Genomic DNA, 20,329 nt, shown 5'->3' on the forward strand with positions numbered 1-20,329 from the left:
CTGTCCCCGCTACTGTTCTGCAGCTGGGCTGTTGCCGCCATCTGGGCTGATTGTTATACTCTTGCAAGACTATATTGTCATTCGGTAGCCCTGATTCAAACCAGCCTTGGAACATCATGCTAGGCAATGTGCTCTGCTGCAGTCACTGACCATGTCTTGGCGAGGAAAAATTTGCAGCTGGTAATTTGTTTGTCTTACGAGCCTGTCAGCATGGTCCTAATACTTGTGGTAAAGGAAGGATTGATGAGTCACAAATGGCATCTGAAATTTCCAGCGCAGATGTCGGTGGCTGTCACTTATGTGCACCTGATCCTCTGAGTATTTGAGGTCCATGCTTCACTCAACCACTCACATCATCATTGCTAGTTCTATGCCAGCTTTTGTGTAGGTTTAATCAGGATTTTGTGGCACCCTAATAAAAAGAAAGCCAGTGGTGATATTTGTGAGATCATCAGTGTTGCAGGGCACATCCAGCTGAGGCATGAAAGTTGCTCGGTACTCGGGGGAAAATGAAAATAGCCAGCGTCATGTGCTTGTTGCTCAACTGCTATTCTCTTCTTCATGTTCCACATGAAGCGTTCTGCTTCTTCATTGAGCTGCAGCTGTTATTCATTGAGGGATTCTTAAACACTCTACATCTTTGGAATTGACCATCATGAAGTGAGGAATACTTGCTTGTCTTTATTTTCCCTGGGACCTTATGTAGATTTGCAAGAACCTTCTCCGGTTCTGGTACCGCTGTATCTACTAGTCCGTGACCGTGCCACGTATCTACATAGTGGCAATACTCGCGTGTTATGACAAGCAAGTATGAGCATAAGGAAAATTAGACATATCACCACTGACGTCATCAGCTTTTTAATGTCATGTGCCAGGGTGTTCTCCTACCCTGTAGCTTGGCACAGAAGGAATGAGGCTACTTCCTGTACCACCATTGTGTTAACCATACCAGCTTTCACAGTCTTCCTTTTGTTTAGACACACTGATATTTTTATTGTGCCAAAAGGACATTCGTATACTGCCTCGTCAAAGCAGACGTCCTCCACCTGATACATCACACAACAGTCTTGCCTTACATTCATTGGTGTATGGAGTGGTTTTTTTCTGCCTCTGGTATCTAATGATTGAAACCCCAACCAAGCGAGCGGCAGAGGACTGTGCTGGTTTGGTTCATGGTGATGTGTTTTGTTTTTTGGAGAGCAGTTGTGCTGTTTTGTTTTTTTATTGTCACGGAGGACTTCCGGGGGCATCGTTGCCGACAGTAGTTTTTCAGTACTTGTCCAAGTGCACCCTTCCCACTACACTACCCATGACGCCTTACAGTCGGGTTGGCCATTGACCAAGGCAGCCTGTGAGGCAAGGAAGAACACCAGTTACTTGTCGCCCAAAGCACCTCCCCTTTCATCCCCCCTCCAGCATAGCGCCAGGAGGCGCCAATGCGTCTGTTACCTGCGCATAAAGGCAGCACAAGAGCCCTTGTCGTCCAAAGCACCTGCACTTTCTCCCCGGGGACTCTCATTCCTGACCAAGCATAGCACCAGGAGGCGCCAACGCGTTTGTTACCTGCGCCAGGAGGCGCATAAAGGCAGCCCAGCAGCGCAGCGGGCACGTCCACGCCAGTTGGAGCCCGAGGGAGGCTGGGCCCATTCTCTTGGTTTTTCTCACCTTCACACCAGGATAGAGGCGTCAAATTCCAACCTGGTGAAGTGCTGTGAAAGTAAAAGCTTTAACCTCCCCTAACGGTTTATAAACAAGGCCCTCTTCACTATGGGGAAACGGAAACTCACCCCTGCCGCAAAAACCACTGATGCTACTTTAGATGGCTTCCTCCGAAAAGCGGTAGGGGCAATTAATAAGGAAATTGAACTAGCTTTGAGAAGCCTTTCATTAGCCCCACTCCTTGATCCACCTGCCCCTGGCACTGGAGACTCCCACACAGTTACGGCTGAAATAGATTCTGATCAGAGGCCACAAGCTCCACTTTCGCCCACTGTTCTTATTCTGTGTCAGGGTGACTTATGTGCCATCCACGAGGGAGATGAGCTTGCCTCTCGACCAATTACGGAAAAACTGGGTCCGTGAGCGCAGCAGAAGGGAAGAGGAAGCGCATTGAATTGGCAGGGGTGGACCATAGACTGAAGGGCCAGTCACCAAGAGTTAAGAGAACTAAACAAACCCATTCTCTAGGGACTTCCTGTAGAACTCGCAATGGTGGAGGAAAAGCTACTGCACGGGACGAAATGGACACATTGACAGAGAGTAGTAAAAGAGGCTTTGGTACCTACTTCATCTTGCTTAGTTTGCATTGAAGAGCACCTTGCTCGACTATTACAGGATCCAGGGAAATTAATGGCAACTAAAGAGTGGGTGGATTGGCCCCCATTTGTGGATCATCTATCACAAATAATCAGGTTATCTTGCAAGAGTTCCCCTTACTAATGTCAATAACAAATTAACGGTCACAACAGCATGGAAACCTGGGCCGGTCCTTAATGGGGAAAATCGAAGGAGGGGGTACGGGATGGCAGAGCAGTTAAGACCTGGCCCTCTTAGTGGGGGGAGACAGTCATAAGAAAACACAAACATAGTAGGTCCAGGGCATAGTCCCCTAACGAGGCGGGGGAAAAATAACATCTTAAACTTACCCCCTGATTGCACCCTGTACACGCTGATTTTGACCGGGGTTTCCCACCCCCGGCCAACAAGAAAGTTGTCAGAGCCTTATAAATAAATCAGCACGTTGGTGTTCTAGGAAAATTCCATCGCAGATCAATTGGCTTGAACACATTATCATGGCAAGGCGGGTGAGTTGGTTGGGTTCTACAGCCAAATGTGTGGAAGGGCATTGTGTAGGACTTATTTTTAACAATGCTAGTTGCGCTCATCTTGCTTTTAACCACCTTAGAGCCTCACCTAGCAAAATGATAAAGGATTGTCTACTGGGTTTTTTCTAACCCTCCTACCAGGTGACCAGTAAGGGGCAACACCCCTCATGGCTAGGTCTGAATAGACACCTCCTCCCTCAGACCTCTTCATTTATTCACCCCAACCGCTTTGACGCCCTCTCTGGCTTGACTGAGATCGACTGACTACCTGAGCGAGCTAGTAGTTCAGCTGAATCGGGAAGAACAAGTTCACAATGTGTCAACCTAGGGAGAAACTCACACGCAGATGGCATTCAAAATAGGCAGCTTGTAAATTCACATGGTCCTACTTAGCAAAACACTATCAGCTTTAGTAACCGCATAGACAACCGTGAAAGCCGTTCTCAGCTTCCTATTTCATTCCCCCAAAAATGTTGGGAGGGGAGGGGTCTGGCATAGCAACCCTGCCCACCATGACTTTAACCGGGTTGAGGTGGGCTCGGTGAGCCTGGGACACACTACTATTCCATTAAAAATTATTTTGTGGAACATCGCAGGTATGTGTGCGAAACGGTCTAATGAGGTATATTTGGAGTACATTAGGTGTTTTGATATCGTCTGCCTCCAGGAAACATCGCATAAGGTTGATATTGTATTGGACGGTTACCGTTGATTCACTGTCCATGCAATACCTTCACCGCTGGGAGAACAAAAAGAGGGCCCCCCCCTCCGACGAGGTAGTTCATGACTTTGAACTGATCTGTGCAAATGCAGCCACAAATCTAACCAGATCAGTACAGAGAAGGGACACAGTGGTTTAACATCAGGTGTTCCAGGGCTCAAAAAAACCCTGTGATAGAACCCGAATTAAAAACTCAAGCCAGGCTTATAAAAGCACTATTAACCCTCTGGCTGCGGCCGGAATTCTGCGCCTGTGTGGCACATTCCGATCGCGGGCGTGGTCATGGCGGCTCCCGGCCGTCATCAGCACACGCCCACCATAACTGATGATGACCGGGAGCTGTCATCAGCACCGAAGGGGTTAAACAAAGGAAAGAAGAACTGAGGAGATTAGCTTGGGAAGATCTTGAGTGAGCCAATGCACTGAAAGACACTAAAAGCTTCTGAGACATTATTAACTACCCTCTATTTACGGACTAGGTTAGACGTGTGGATTCATTGATTTTGGAGGAAGCCTGGGAATCCCATTTTCCGGCAATATTTAACCAAAACAGTGTCCCTTTAAATGAGGAAAGTCGTGAACCAACACTGGACTTAACCTTGGCCTCCCAACTAAGTGTATCCCTCTCAGTGGCCGAGGTCGAGGAGGCTTTAGCGAGGGGAGTCTGTATGAAAGCCCCACGCCGTGATGGGGTTCCACTAGACCTGTTCAAAAGAAACGCCAACCTGTGGGTACCCCTGCTCACCAATGTTTGCAAGGCTATGGTGATGTGCCCCATTCCAATAACATGGAAGGAGGCCATTGTGGTTCCAGTGTATAAAAAGGGCAACAAGAGTGACCCCGCCTGTTACAAGCCAATTTCACTTATCAACGCTACTGCAAAGGTGTTGGGGAGGGTTGTCCTTGCAAGCCTTGATACCTGGGCCTCTGCGTCGTCTTACTAAGTCAGCTCTGCCACACCAACCTAGCACCGGGACACTCTTCCAAGTAACTGCGTGCTCTACAAATACCCTGTTACCGTACCATACCATATCATACCATACCACAGAGATCATGTCAAAAATGCAATATGATTTTAGAAGGCGGATGGGCACCACAGAACAGTGCCTCAATTTGTCTATGATTGTGGGCAAGTACATGAAGGCCAGGAGGGGCTCCATCCACCTGGCCTTTATGGACTTGTCCCGTGCTTTTGACACTGTTAATCGAGAGAAATAATGGGAACTAATTTCTTTTGAGGAAGCTCTCATTCCCCTCCTGCATAGGCTTCATACTTCCACTATGGTTGCCATAGGATATGGCCATTGGGGGGAAAAGACTAGGCCCATTGTTTCCACAGAAGGTGTGTGGCAGGGGTGCATTTTAGCTCCATTTCTCTTTTTATTGTACACTAATGGCTTAGAGGCCTTTTTAATAGAGAAGGAATTTGATTTTCCTATAACTGGAGGCAACCCAGTCACTTTGTTGTCTTATGCTGACGATATGTGCTAATGGCTTTGACAGCTAACCGCCTCCAAAAATCGCTCCATGCTTTTATGTCCGCACTGGACCTAACAGTCAATTTTATTAAATCATACATTATGGTGTGCGGCCCCACATCAACTAAAACAAGAAAATTCTCTGTAAGGTGTAAGACCATCAATAAGTTGTGTACATTTACATACTTGGGTACCATTTTTAATAATACTATGAACTGGGATTCCCTCATCACTGCAAGGGTTCAACATGCTAGTCTGCTTGTGGAGGGGTTATTCCGCTTTGCCCGCAAGCTAGGCTACAAGCCGGTGACAGAGCTAAATGCTTATCTGTTGCATCCTATGGGGCAGGAGTTTGGGGTTACCTACAGGTCTTGGAAACCAAATGTATAAAAAGGCTATTGATGACCCCAAATAGTGCCCCCACACTATTTTGCCACCATGAGCTGGGGCTGGACTATCTTGAGGATCAAATAGATATTGCCTGGTTGCTCCTTTGGCCAACAATCTGGCTATCTGAGGGCTTAATTTTCTCAAGGGAAGTTATTAAGGATTGCATCAATTTAGATATCGTATTATCGATCCCTTGGCTCTGTTTTGTGAAAGATAAACTCCGTGAGATAGGCCTGGGGCACTACAATGGCAACCCTGCTAGTATCCGCATAAATGCAAAAGCTATTATAAAAGAGGTGCATTATTCTGGGGTAACTATGCACTGCATACAATTGGTAGCAACAAGTCCCTCATGCTCATTCCCTGCACATCAACAATTTCATCTAACTTTTACCACAGACGTACGGACACGATTCTTCTTGACTAGACTTCATTTACGTACCTTGCACTTTCTTGTGACATTCCCCGAGCAATCAGGATGGGTTGATAAATTACCGTGTGACAATTTGGCAGCTCAGAGCACTTTGCACTTTTTGTTGTTCTGCTCTCTTTATAAAAGACCCGAGGGGAAAATATTTAGCCCCACTTTTGACGGTTTTAATGTTTGCACTCCTTGTCTACATTACCTAGTTGCACTGCAGTTTTTAATTACATTAAAGTTCCATTGTTTATAAGAAAACACTGAGAGTCACAGTAGATGAACAGAACATTTGTAACCTTTTAAATAATAATCATTCATATTTATGACATTTTATGGTCGACTATCGCATTGGGTATTTGGTGTTTGGGATAATATCCCTTATCTATGTGATTGAATTGTTTGTTTTTACTGATTTTATTTATGCCACTGCACACATATGATATGAAAATTTTAAAGTGTAATGTATGTCTGTGAAACTTTTGTGGTCTTTGGAACCGAATAAAGTTACTTTGACTTGACTTGATTGTATTGCTCCACTTTGCCTTGCAGTTCGTTGGATCGAACGTCTATGACATTCATTCAGTGGCTACTGAGAGAAATCAAGTTATTTCCTAAATACTGATTGTTTTCGAGTTGGTATTCTCAACTACCACCCAATGTATCTTTTCAAGTTATCAACATCGGAGTATTTGAAATGTTTTCATGGATGTGGTTATGTTGAGGCGGTCTACTGGTAGGTCAAAAGCCAGATGAAATTACACCTCAATCTGATATTCAGAAAGCTGCTGCCTCTACTTTTCAATGGTCTGCAGCACTGGAGGAGGGAGCACCCAGGGAGTGAGTGGCGCGCAGTCAACATTATGAAAGATGGCTCATCAACATTTCAGTCAATGTCAGCGGTCAGTGTCAGCATCTCAACAGAGGAGGAATAGCTTTGCATTCAGTCTTAGGGTGTCTCTTCTCAGCCAGGACACAGCTCACCTACACCATGTGGAGCCAATTTTCCCGCTGTTCTTTTTGGGTCAGTATAGCTTCCAACCCACAAAGACTAGAGTGAGCAATTAATTGGGCCGCTTTTTCAAGTTCAGGGGTCTCCAACCTTTCCTGTAATAGGAGCTACTTATGTTCAGTATAAGTCATCCCGAGCTATTAGTGTTGCATTAGTGAGCATGTCAGACAAGGTTACATTAGTGACCCCCCCCCCCCCCCCTGCAAGATTACTCAGTGATCACCTCAGTGCATCGGGCAGAACTACCAGCAATAACGTAAACACGTTTTTCACGATTTATCTCACAAATATTAGCTTTAAATATATTTTGGAAATCTATTTTTCTCCAAACATCAGCTTATGGTTTTTGAAAATACACACATTTTCATCTCAAATACACACTTTTCATTTTTGGGAAACTGAACCATAATTAATTCAGCCAAATAAAGTTTCTAATTTAGTAGACTGGACTGCACACAGGTGAGCCACTTCCAGCTAGCTGATGTATATTTTTTTTTTATGCAGTAGGTTTGTGATATATGTTCAAATTGTTTGTCAGAATGGGTTTTGGATCAACATTTTGTAGGATTAAAAATGAAACCTGAAACATGAGAACTGATCTGGGACTAGACGGCACTAGAGTGGTACTGGAGAAACTTTACTGATTTCAGCATATCAGGGGGGATGACAATTTTAAGTATTCAGGCTTGTTACTGGGTAACACAACTCAGTAATCGATCCTTGGACTTTCACATGTGTGTAGACCCAGCAAATCGACTGAAACTTGATTTGCTGAGAGAGGTTGTTCTTGTGCCAAATAACAGTTCCAGACAGGCTTCCTCTGCTGACAAAAGTCTTGTTAAGGCTATGGGAGAAAGTAAGCAAGCCCCTGCGTCAGAGAGAGTAAACAATCCAGATAACATGGCTCTCATACGACACTTGCTCAAGTTAGCAAATTGGCAAAGGAGATCATGATCTCCATGAAAGGAATATTGTGTCTCAGGTATAAGTTGATCACTTTAAATACCTCGACATGGTTAACTATAACTACACAAAATAGAAAATGCAGAAAAGCAGACATGTAATCGCTGACATACTTTAGGTTAATAATAGGACAGTGGGCCTTGGCCGCTTGTGTTGGAATTGTTAGCTCCGGGGTTTTGGTTCATTCCCCTGAGACGTAACCTGAAATGGTTGATGAGGCTGAAAAGAACATGGATTCCATCTTTACTTGGGGAATGCCAAATGTTCAAAACAGAGTGGTCAGTAGTAAAAAGTAACCAGTGTCCTTGGAAATACAGGTGGGAGTTTGGGAGGAGGTTAATTATGGGCAGAAGTATGCACTGTCTCAGTCTTCCATTAGAAGCATTTCGTTTATATCCAGTAAGCGTAGGTGATGAGTGCCTGGCTGATTGTACCATCATGCCACCTTTTAGCCACTTTAACCTGACATGCATAATATTGAATAAATGTTGTAGGTCGATAGGATTACGTTGAGGTAAGGTAGGTCCAGGTTGGCAGTGAAAACACTTTGTAATTTAACCCTCCCACCTTATATGATTATATTACTGGTTAGGGTTCTGTTTTTATTTATATGTCTGCACACAATGATTGTATTTTATTGTTGGTTATCCTACTTTATTCTCATGATTTTTTATTTATATATATATAACAGTCCAGTTTACATAACAGTGTTTTAAAGTTGAACCTTTTTAGGTTCATCTTCAAACTGGTTCAACTGTAGTGATGCTGAAGTTTTAGTGAGAGAGTATGAAAGGAGCCCATGTGTGCGTATGTGATTATGCATTCAGTGTGGCGCTCAGTTTAAGGAACCCCGAATTTGATATATTGGTACAGATCAGAGGAGTTTTTTTTATACCTGGCTTAAAAATGAAGCAAATGTAAAAGTATATTTTTTCGTTCAACACTCAAAACATTTGGCTCAGTTATTTATTTGTGTGTTAAACTTCAGACTGTCATAAAAGTCATAATAGTACAAATGAAATAATGGCAAGCCCTGCCCTTAGGCATGCATTATTTTACCTAAGTCTAACAAATGTACGTCTTTCCCCTGACTTTCTCTATCTATTTTTCAGAGATCTTCTGCAAACCTTGACTGAAGAGGAGCTGCACACTCTTGAGCGCAACCTCTGCATATCGCAAGATATGGAATTTCCGGTCAGAACGGATCCTGAAGTGCCCGCTGTCCTCACGCCTGTATTAGTAGCTGCCTTGTCAAGTGAAGAAGAACTCTCAGCAAAAGCTGAAAACACAGAGGTGGAGTTGGCTTGCTCCATGCAGTACGATGAAGAAGAGCTAGAACAGCTCAACATGATGGTCCACCGGGTGGGGGATGAGATGTCCTCTCTGCTTTCTCCACCAAGTGTCTGTCAGTCTCCGGCCCGCAGGCCGGGTGTGAGGCATGATTCTAGCGTAGAGGCTTCACCAAGCCGGAGATGTCGAGAAAACCTAACCGATGAAGAGGAGAGAGTATTTTTTATGGATGATCTTGACGGAGCCGGAGACGCTCTTAGTGTGATAGCATCAGCGGAGAACACCTTGGCATGGGTCAACAACTCATGCCATAATTTGACACAGAGGGTCCCATGTAAGGAGACATTGATTATTCACAATGGTCAGCCCGACGAATCAACATCTCTAAAGGATACAGAAAGTGATATAAGCAATAATAACAATGTTGAAGATGGTAAAATACTGATGACTAATTACTCTGCTCCCAATACTTGTAGTTGTTTAGAAGGCCCCGATTCACAGGTATACCTCAATGGCTGGGATGCTAATGGCGAGGATGCAGAGACTGCAGAAATTATTGCTCACAGGACTGGTGGGATGAAAATCTCTGCCACTGTAATATTTAATCCCAAATCTCTTTCTTCTTCAGGATCTCCACCAACTACGCCAGATCCAGCTGGTGATTGTATTTCAGCGTCACCTGAGCCTCCATCTGAAGACGAATCCCATAAACTTGCTTTAGCAGCCACCAATTGCCTAATTAACTCCTGTGTGTGTTGTGGTACCTGTGAAGACAGCAGGGAGGAGAGTATAGCAGGCATAAGAAGTAGACACTCTCCAGAGACAGTGATAAATGCTTCATATAGTTTGGTGAAATCGAAGGAAAAGGACCACGTAGATAAACTAGACTGCGCAATCTCTGTCCCAGAGATCTTAAACAAGGAGCACTGTAGTTCTTTGTTGACGGAGCGAGATTCTGGCAGAGGACATACGTGTTCAAACTCATCCAAGTGCCTGGCTCACAACTCAGGATCAAACATAGGAGTAGAAAATGAAACCGAGGGTGGCATGGGGGTCTCAAGTCAACCGAAAAAAACTGTGAAAAAAAGCCAGACAGGTGATGGCAAGGAAAGACAGTTACCGGGCACTGATGAGACTAGCAGTGAGGCGCTAGTAAAGGAAGACATGAAGACAAGATACGGTCCAGGGTAAGTGACAGTCAAATACACTATTGTCTTGACCAGGCTGAATGCTAAACATTTTGGAAGGGTTTCTTTTTAATAAGTTTGTCTCGTGCGAATTTGATGTTGGCTAATTCTTCAAGTTTTAGAAATCTGAAAACAATAATAACAGTCAAGTGTTATGATCTGTTACGTGTTTGATCAGTCTAATGTGTACTTAGGTTTCGAAAGTGTGTGTGTGGGTATTACAACATCACAGTGGCTTTAATTGCATCTTAAGAAAATTGAAGGTGGTCCTGAGATGTAATGAGTTATTTGTATATTGACCTATGACTCGAGGGGAAGAGTCACACATATCTCTACTGAAGGCCTGCTGGGCCCGTCAGTGGTCACTGAGCACCTGAAGACTCTGTTTAAGTGACATTTGACTGTATTTTGAGTAATCTTCAAATATTTGTACTTCCATCTTTATCGTGTGTTTTTCTGTATAATCTTTTGTCTGCTATCTTACCTGTTGGGTGCGAGCACTTGCCAATACTCTTGAATGCAGTATTGTGTTTACACTGGTCCTAGTGTGAGCTTTGAATTCATTTAGTTTAAGGCATGGGTACTCACAAACATTTGCCCACGGGCAACAAAGTTTGGTCTGTTATGTGACCGAGGGCCGAAACAATGCCAGCAGGGTGACGATTGGGGGGAGGGTGCAAGATGGCTTTGAAAGTAAAAGTGTTCTTAAAGTTAAGTGGTGCTGGAAAACCTAGTTACTTCCTTTTTTAACTTCAATTAACCTTTAATTAAAGGCTTGCCTTTATATTTAGCATCTATTTAATGTTAGTCCTGAATCAAGTGAACAGCAGCCCAATGCTGCTGTTGATCAAGGGGCCGCAGGTCAAGGTCAGGAGGCCGCATCGGCCCCCGGGCCGTACTTTGAGCATCACTGGAAGGTATGAATCTCTAACATGCAGTCGTGGACCATAGGTTCTTGATTGTTTTGGTAGTCCATGTGAAATAATTGATGTGCGCCTCCAACAGTAGCTGGGGCTACCGAATGAAAATGGCCAACAAAGTTCTGTTCCCACCAATCTGTCTGGTGCCAAACTAGTGACATCACAGGAACATTTATTATTTGCTGGTAGCCTTAATCAAAAAGGGACATGTATGTGCATCATAGAAAGCCTTACGTTTAAAGTCCATTGGTTCTGCTAGCCGCCATGTTGTACGGGAGCCGTGACCGTTTTCTTACATGCAGTGTTAGGCTTACATCATGTCTGTCACATACAGTATCTACCCTTTTATTAGCTCAAAGAGAAAAACTTCAAGTTGCACAGCATTAGGGAGCCTAAAGGCCTGATTAACACAGAAAGATTCACACACCATAACGTGCAATTTGCACACCTACTGGTTTACGAATCTATATACAATGTGTCCTATGTATTAATAAGTTGCATTGCAAATTGTCAGTTTACAGGAGCTCGCGGAACAACCTGCCCAATAAATATTAATTAGGCAGATCAAAAATTGTGCCTCCCTGTAATAGTCACAGTTGCAGAGTTTGTGGCTTGCTGATCACTTTCTTTTGCTTTGACATAAAGCAGCACCGTCACAGGGGCCTTGAAGGAAAATTCACTGCCTCCCTATGGAATCCAGAGTGAAGTAAAATGTGTATGAGCTTCAAATGTCAACAAGGGTTAGCACCTATTTAACGCCAGGGGATGGTCAGTCTCCGTCTATCAACCAGACTATTAGGATTTACTGACAAAAAGTTGTGATTGGGCCCATTTCGCTTGGCAGAAGCTTGACAGCTTGTAGAGTCATATCTAGCACTCCCTCCCTGCAAAAGTCTTCCATAGCATTTTATTTAATTGCTCCTATTTTAAGGATATTCTAGGCAACTAATGGGTTTTTCTCAGAACCGCGCCAACAGACTACAAGCATTCTTGAACATAAAGGAATCTGTCTTCTTCACCATAGTTAAAGATTCATTGGTAAAACCTTTAGTCACAGCCACAGTAACATACATTATATCATGTTCCCAAAACAAACTACAATCGTGAGGCTTAACATATTCCCTTTCCCCTCAGTAAACAGCCACTTTTACATTTCTTGCTTACTAGTGAAACATGCCTCTACAGACTAGTGATTATTCAGTTAATCAAGTATGTGCTGTTTTTTGCGTGTACCCTACATTACGTAAAATTAGCGGCTCCATCTCAGAAAAGGCTACTCTTAAACAATGGCAAGATCCACATATATAATTTTTGTTAAAAATGATCACTTATACTTTTGTTTTGGAACAATGAACACATTTTTACAATTGCTAAAATACCCGAGTAATTTTTCATATATTATCACTTTTTAAGTTCAGTTTGTTTCGATCTTATTTACTGGTGCAAATGAATAATTCATTATTTCAGCTTCTTGTTAACAATGGTGATCTCTATAAAGCCCAATTTATGGTTTTCTTTGGACAAAGGCCGATTGTACTTCGAGCCCCTCCACTGTATTGCCTGACGTATTGGAAATAATTATTTTCTGAAATAGACATTATAGATACTTGGACTCATTCAAAATGAAGTACATGTGTATCATTTATCCATGAATTACACGCAAACTGCAGATTGTAGTTGTGGTTTCAATGCTTCACAAAAGGTCGACTTCTGCTCGTGAATTGAAAATTGTAAGTGGAAGTTGTTAGTTTCCTTAATTTACCTAATTTACTTGTAAACTCACACATCTAGATAATAAAAAATGCCGTTCTTAAAACTGTTGGTCACTAAAATGACTTTAGGACTATATTGTAACCCTTTTGGAAAAACTGGGAGTAAATCGGCAAAGAAAATAGTGTTATTGTTTTTTTAATTGTCAGGCAGTGCAGTTTTATTAAAAGCATAGGCACCCACACTATGGGGAAACCGCCTTTACAACAAGGATTGAACCTTGTTGTACCTTTACCACACATTTTTTATCACGCATATTTTTACTACCAATATGCCTTTACAACATATGCCAATACCACGCATCTAAGATAAGTTGTGTGGTCTCCCCCCAAAAATACATTGTTTCTAAATCTAAAAACAATGCGTGCTAAAAAATGGGTGGCAAAGGCATACGATGTCTTTACCTGCGTTGTACCGTCGTACAACCCCCCCACTACACACACTGATCGCAGGACTCATTTTGAATGATAAAGGAGGCTTGCATCTCGACGCACAGCTTGCATAGACAGTTCTTAACAAATGAGGGATACACAATTCTTTCGAAAGACCTAGGGGTACAGAGCTTAGTATTAAGACAAGGTTTGGGAAAAAAAGGCACTTGACAGCATTTTCATAGGCAGTTTTTATAAGATCTTAGAAAGGCCTATACTATTGTATAATAGTTTCATTACCAGCAGAGAAATTAGATGGGTGAAAGCTTCATCCTACTCCTAAACCTTTGACTTTAAATGTACCCAGCTCGGGAGAGTCATAGTAGGCTTGCGCCAATAAAGTATTAGCATTTTTATACTTAATTATATTCACTGCATCTACCTCATGAGAATGAAAGGCTGAGTCAGTGCTGCTTGGTTTCGAACCTTGTGAACATCAGGTTACACACCGATCCCAGGAGCAAGTACTTAACCCACACCTTAATAAGTAACAAAGTGATGATATGTGTAAGAAATTGGGTTGTTGGTTGACTGGCTCAGTGGCGTTGCTAACCGTGGTGCAGCAGGCACAGTGGCACCAAGAAACAAGCATTTAAGGTGTCCACTGCTCCCCAGTTATTGCTGTTTATTTATATTCAATCCAGAAGTTATAGTAGTTCTTTCCTTACTTGACTTAGGGGGGCATGGCACTCTCGCCACTCCGCTGATAGAGCTCCTTGTTCCACATCAGGAATCCAGTTTAGCCATTAATAGGTGAACCACCCATTGTGAACATTTCCTTTGTGATGCAGTGACAGTAAACTCCTTAGTTGCATTAACTGAAGACAGACCATCCTGGAATGTATGTCCAGATCTCCAACCTAGAGAGCTTCCATATGCACGTGTTTTGCAAATGTGATTTTGTGGTCTTACTTATTAAGAAAATAGACAGTCCTTGGCAACCGTATGCTTCCATTGGCCCACCACTAGGAATTGGAAAATTGGAATGTGTCATCAGTGGCAGCTGGTGAACTTTGAAAGTGGTGGATTGTAAGAACAAATCCTGGATTAGCATGTGCTTTCAATAAACGCAATTCTGCCAACGTGCATTTGAGCTCCTACCACTCCCTGGGGGAAAAAACTGTAAAATTGTGGACTGTTAGCGCACTTTGTAAAATAATGTTGGCAAAATGAACTCACGGTGCCCTCTCTCTATGCTGTGCCAACCACAATCCAGGCGTGCAGTGACCCGCATATGCTGCTTGGCGGACATTAGGTACAAGTGGACATGTCGTGTACATGGGGAAAGGAATTTGAGCATTTATGTGTGGTTGTAAAGGGTTTAAGATGCTTGGCTAGACTTCCTCTTTTGTGCAGTCTGTCCTGTTTTGTTCCTTTTCTCTTCTCTTGTTCTTTCAGTACCTTTTCTCCAATGCCTCCCAGTTTCCATTCTATTTTTACATGCCTTCCTTCCCTCCGGTGGTTGAAGAGACTAATGGATTCACACTAGTAACTTGTGTTTCACCTCAGAGACAGAGGTTTGATCCAAGTGGGCCACTCACTTTTCTGAGGTGGCCAGAATGGGTATCGCTGAATTAATTGGGTGACAAAACACACCTGTTAGTCACCAGCAAGATGGCCCAAGAGGAGAATGTGTGCTTTATAAATACACATTTTTGTGTCCTCTGCTTTCTGATACTTCTAGTTTTGCACTTATAACAGAAAACGCAAAGCTACAAATACCATAAAACAGAGGAAAACCAAATGAATTACGTACAAGTGGCTAGTTACAATTTTAGTCTCACACAGCTATCTAACTTCCTTCCAGTTTTTCCTCTGGCTCTCTTCTCATCATTTTTTTCTCATCGTTTGCTGTATACTTGTTTCTCCCTGCCTCTATAACTCTCATTCAACTTTTCCATTTTTCATCGCCTTACTTCTAGACTACAGGGATGGAAAAATTGTTTTCCGGGTGCTACATGATTCAGGAAAACCAATCACATGGCAAACTGGAAGTAAGCTGGACAGGTTACACTTCACTTGACTGGCAATATATTTAAGACATCTCGCTCTATGTATTGTATTTGACCATCGGTGCCTCTAGTCTGTAAGGTGTGCCCAAAAAACACGTATAATTATCAAGGACCCCCTGAATACATAGATATTGCGATTCCTAGGTCAGGGATTAATAAACAATTGACATAAAACAACCTAGGCAATCATAACTTGAACTTGTTTAAAATAAAATATTGAAGGAAAAAGAGCTACCAATCAATTCAATTTCTTAATATTTATTAACATTTATATTTAAGCAAAAATCAATTACATGCACACAAAGGATTTGTAGACAAATCAATTAATCACAATACATTAAAAGCAAAAGAATACAGCACAACAGATTTAAATTACAATAATTTTTTTCAAAAATTAAAAGGTGGCACAATAATTCTCGACGCGCGTTTCGGCGACCAGCGTCTTCTTCTGGAGGAGCCACGTGTTTTCTATAAATAATTTTATAAAAAATAAAACAACAAGGAAAATACAATTAATAAAGGAACAGTACAATCTTAGGTAAAAATATCGACAGGTAGCTTTATATAAACCTCTTATATAAAAAAACAAGTTCATTAATAAACTGATTTCAACATTCATTTCTTTCAGTTCCTTGTATATTTCCAAATCAAAACAATGAGGGAGGGGGGTTAGGGGGAAAGAAAAAAGAGAAGAAAAGAGGAATGAAAATTAATTCTATGGGCTTCTGGGGGGAGAGAGAGGGAGGAGTAGAAAGGGGGACATACAAGGATATCTTAGGAAGGGGGGGCCGATAGATGACTAAAGCGCTAATAGATTCATCAATAAATCCTATTGTCAAGCATATCTATGACTAGATAGAATGCCTCATTTTAAGGAGACCTATTTTTGAATTTTTTTTTATACATATATACTCACAAATAAGGATAGAAGGAGTCATGATGTATTTAAGATCAGAGCATGGATGGCTCAATTTCTTTCTTCACAATGATGTTCTGAATGGCAAATATCCAAACTGTGAACAACGTATCAGGTCTTAGGACTGTGGAAGACATATCATAGTTAGGTTTTCCAATCCTATTAATGGATAGACACTACCGATATCAAACTAATGCCCTTCATATCTATTTAGTAAATTATGACATCCATCTATTGAGTTTAGTTAGGTGCTTCCTCACGTTATCCCTGGTTGTAGACATGAGATATGACGAAGGTATAACTATTTATTTTCACTTGTTTTACTGAGTCCTATATTGTAACACGATTTGTGACCTTGGGCGGGGATGTCCTTTATTTTAATCATGTTCCAATCCCAACAGGTGGAGAAAGGATCAATATGCGACACAAAAAGAGGTATAGATATATAGTTACCATTATACGGTGTCAAGCTTTAACATCGAATTAGTAGGTACACATAGTACTGGGGTTTATGCTTAAAATAGAGCCGGGTCTAAAGGGTCAAAATTATATAATGACGAGTTAGCGCATAAGGTTCCCTTGATATAGAAGGTCACATTCTTGTTCGTGAATGTACTTTAAAGACATGTACCTAATATGAAAGAGAAGGGAGGGCTTAGCTTTCTCGCCGTCCGAGCTACCGATTATTTAGCGATTAACGGGCTGGAAACAGAAAATAAGTACGGTGTGAACAACTAACCTTTCAAGCAAACACCGTAATGGTAAAATTGATTCGAAGAATTCGAAACATCGGCATACCTTAATGGCCGTGCATATACCGTCTATGTCGGAAAATCCTCCTGATGTGGGGAAGTTCCTTCTTTTTCTGGTTCCTAATAGTTTATGACAAGGATACATTGTGTTAATTATTACCGTTGGGTAAGATCAGCTCATAGCTTGATCTCAGCTAAATAGCGTACTGGAATGTAGAAAGTCGCATAACTCTTACCTAATAACGATATTGTGAAGAACTCTTACGGTCCGGCGGCGAGAAGCGGGATTCTGGAAATTACATCAAACGACCGATATGCCTCGAGTAATGAAAAAGGTAACGCTTTTATAAGGACGTTTGTAAGAGTTATCTGTCTCAGCTGTGTACAAAATGTCGTCATCTGAGATGCGACTATACTTCACTCTGATGACTAAAGACAAAAAAAGGACTATTGTGTCCGATGCTAAAGGGATACAAAGGAGGGACTTCCCGTTACTCGAATACGTCGGAATGATAGAGCGCGAAGACAGACCACAGATTAACCATGCAATGAGCGAAAAAAAAACTTTCATACTTCGTCTTCTCCAATGCGACAGTATTCGGCTATGTATGTAAGAATAAAAAGTGAACTATTGTATTAGATGTTAGTGAGATATAGAAGAAGGACTTCTCATCTCTAGAATACGTGGGACAGGTAGAACAAGAAACTAGACCACAAAACGTCATACATTATGAATGGTAAACATCAACACCACTCTATAGTAACTCATATTAGTCATTTGATATTCAAACAATGACAGAATCCACTAGTGTTCGAAAAAGAAAGAAAATATTAACCATACATTTCTAAATATATCCACTAAATGGTTATGTGAATAGATATTACAATGATCTTTGGCAAAAATATATGAGGCATATTAAAACTAATAAAGGCCGTTTAATGTAATGTGGGTAATCTTTTTTTATGATCTAAGTAGTCAATTCATTCCAAATATCTAATATCGTAATTGTAATGCTAATCCACCATATATTATTTTCCGAGTCTTAAATGTCAATGGTCCTAATATGTGTTACTAGTCTTAGTTAACAGATTGCGTTCTCCCATGGGATTTCGCTATTGAGGCCGTTCCGGAATGAGTCAAAGACAAATATCCAGTAAACCTCTCTTTTCTTTCTTATTATTGCTCCACCTTTTTGCCCATAAAACCACTTACTGTGCAAATCTCACATATCAAAAAGAGGAACTGTGCATTTGGTTTCAAATGTTAGCTTTAGGATCAAATGAATAGTGTCTCTCTCTCTCTGATGGACAACAATGGATACCAACAAAAAATGACAATTAGGCAATGTATGAAAGCAATTACCTTCCTAGCTTGGCCTCAGATAATGTTGTTACCAAATCCCTCACTAACAGGATAACATTCATACCTGCATGTTTTCGAAGAGTCCAGCACCAGACAGTGCATGCTGTTTGTTATATTTGAGGCTCGGTCCTAACCATACCCATTGCCCCGGGGCGCATGAACAGTTTCTCTTGGCTTCCAGCCCTTGAAGGCAGGGCAGTTCCCACTGATGGCCAAATGAACGAACAGAAACGAGTCAACAGATACACTGCACAACTTCAACTAAACCGAAGCATTCTCAGTGTATCTGTTTACACCATGTGACCTGGTGTCACTGGTGACGCCTTTCACGCGCACAAAGACCCGCCCTGTTACCTCCTCTTCTCTACTTACTTTCCCAGCTTATCGCAGTGAGTTGAGGGGCCAGGGAGACTTGCTATTCCAACCCACCCTTTGATGGGTTAGGAAATGTGCACCCTTGCTTATTGGCATAGTACCTTTGGTAGGGTCGGCCTTTGCTAAAATCTCGCCCTGAGCTTGGGCGGAGAGAAATCTGGCGCCCCTTGCTGATGGTAGTGAATTAAATGAGGTAGGAGGGGGTCTCTCTTGTGTCCACTGGTCAGTACCTGGATGAGATGGGGTGGCTACTGATCACAAACATCCCTAGTTTAGCTGCTTCATGCAGATGATGGTTTTGTTGCAAAGCTGCAAGTTTCAGATTTGTTTGTGTGACATTTTCATTATTTCAGTGTAATTATGAGTGACATATCAACGACTATGAGTGCCACTTTCTCGTGCGCAAAATCAAGCAACGTAGTCGAGGGAAACATGAATACCAGAAATTACACCCATTTTATATGTGCGCTCACATTCAATTGAATTTGATTGCCTTACACACTGTGACACTCACTGACAACTTGAAGTGGCTCGTAGTTATTTTATACTTTCTCCTGTTCTTTCAGCCTCAGCCAGGCTGGGCAGCGTGACTGGTGCGTTGGCGACTCCAGGGCATCTCAAGCTGCTCGCCACAGCCAGTGACCCTCATTGCAATTTCAGCTTTCTGTCCTCTACTCCTGCCGCTGCAACCGGACCCGACTCTGTGACGGTCAGCGACGACCTGGGCGGCGTGAAGAATGGTCTCCATGTCACTTTCCCGGCTCCCGGGCTCTGATAATTCGCAGTGGCCGGGTGGCCCTTTATAGATATTATTAAGTCCCACAGCCACGTCCACAAAGTGTCACACAACCTGGCTGGGTCAGGCCCCAGCCCGCTGTCCCAGTAGTAGCTAATTGGGCACCACCCCTGGCTGGGCCATGACGTCAGGCTGTCTGACTCAGAGCGTCGCTGGACATCAGTGAACAATTGAGATACATTGTAACAGCACCCACTGACTGTGAGCCTGGTCCGCTGCTGGGAGCGCCCCAAGCCTGCAGGGCTCGGGAGCAGCCCGTGCTGGCCATAGGCGCACGCTGCCACCTGCCACCCTCAGTTTTCAGTGGTGCGCTACTGTCTGTGACAGCTGAGACCTGCATTATGTGTGACAATGTATTTCCATACGGTGATGCTGAGCACCCGCTGAAATGCATTAGTTTAACTCCTGATGCGTGGTACTTTGCAGGACTGTTGTTGTGTGCCAGCAGGGGGTCAGAGAGTGAAGGGAGGCAAAGAAGAGAGCTAAAGGGGTATTAAAAACATCGCCAGTTGCTGTGTGATAATGAAGGACTAAAACAACTTTAAACTGGCAAATCAGACCGAAACGAACAGGCAGGAACATGGATAAGACTGGCGCAACATAAGGGTGATGCTTATGACATACCCTCAATGCACACAGCTCCATGCACCACTCAGAAAATGTGCGCCTTGGGCCCAGCTTGTTCATGCTAAAGGCTGGCCCTGACCTTG

At 42.6% G+C, this 20,329-nt stretch overlaps 1 protein-coding gene across 3 annotated transcripts in view; it reads left to right on the forward strand.

The window, feature by feature from the left end:
• Positions 1 to 20,329, forward strand: part of ZFYVE28 (zinc finger FYVE-type containing 28) — a 635,647-nt gene that overhangs the window by 515,075 nt on the left and 100,243 nt on the right. For all 3 annotated transcript variants that reach the window (XM_078678591.1, XM_078678592.1, XM_078678593.1), the window contains exon 8: positions 8,920 to 10,284. In XM_078678591.1, coding sequence (XP_078534717.1) covers positions 8,920 to 10,284 — 1,365 coding nt within the window. The remainder of the gene's footprint in view (positions 1 to 8,919; positions 10,285 to 20,329) is intronic.

The sequence above is a fragment of the Lissotriton helveticus genome, chromosome 2_2 (assembly GCF_964261635.1).
Source record: "Lissotriton helveticus chromosome 2_2, aLisHel1.1, whole genome shotgun sequence".
Lineage (NCBI taxonomy): Eukaryota > Metazoa > Chordata > Amphibia > Caudata > Salamandridae > Lissotriton > Lissotriton helveticus.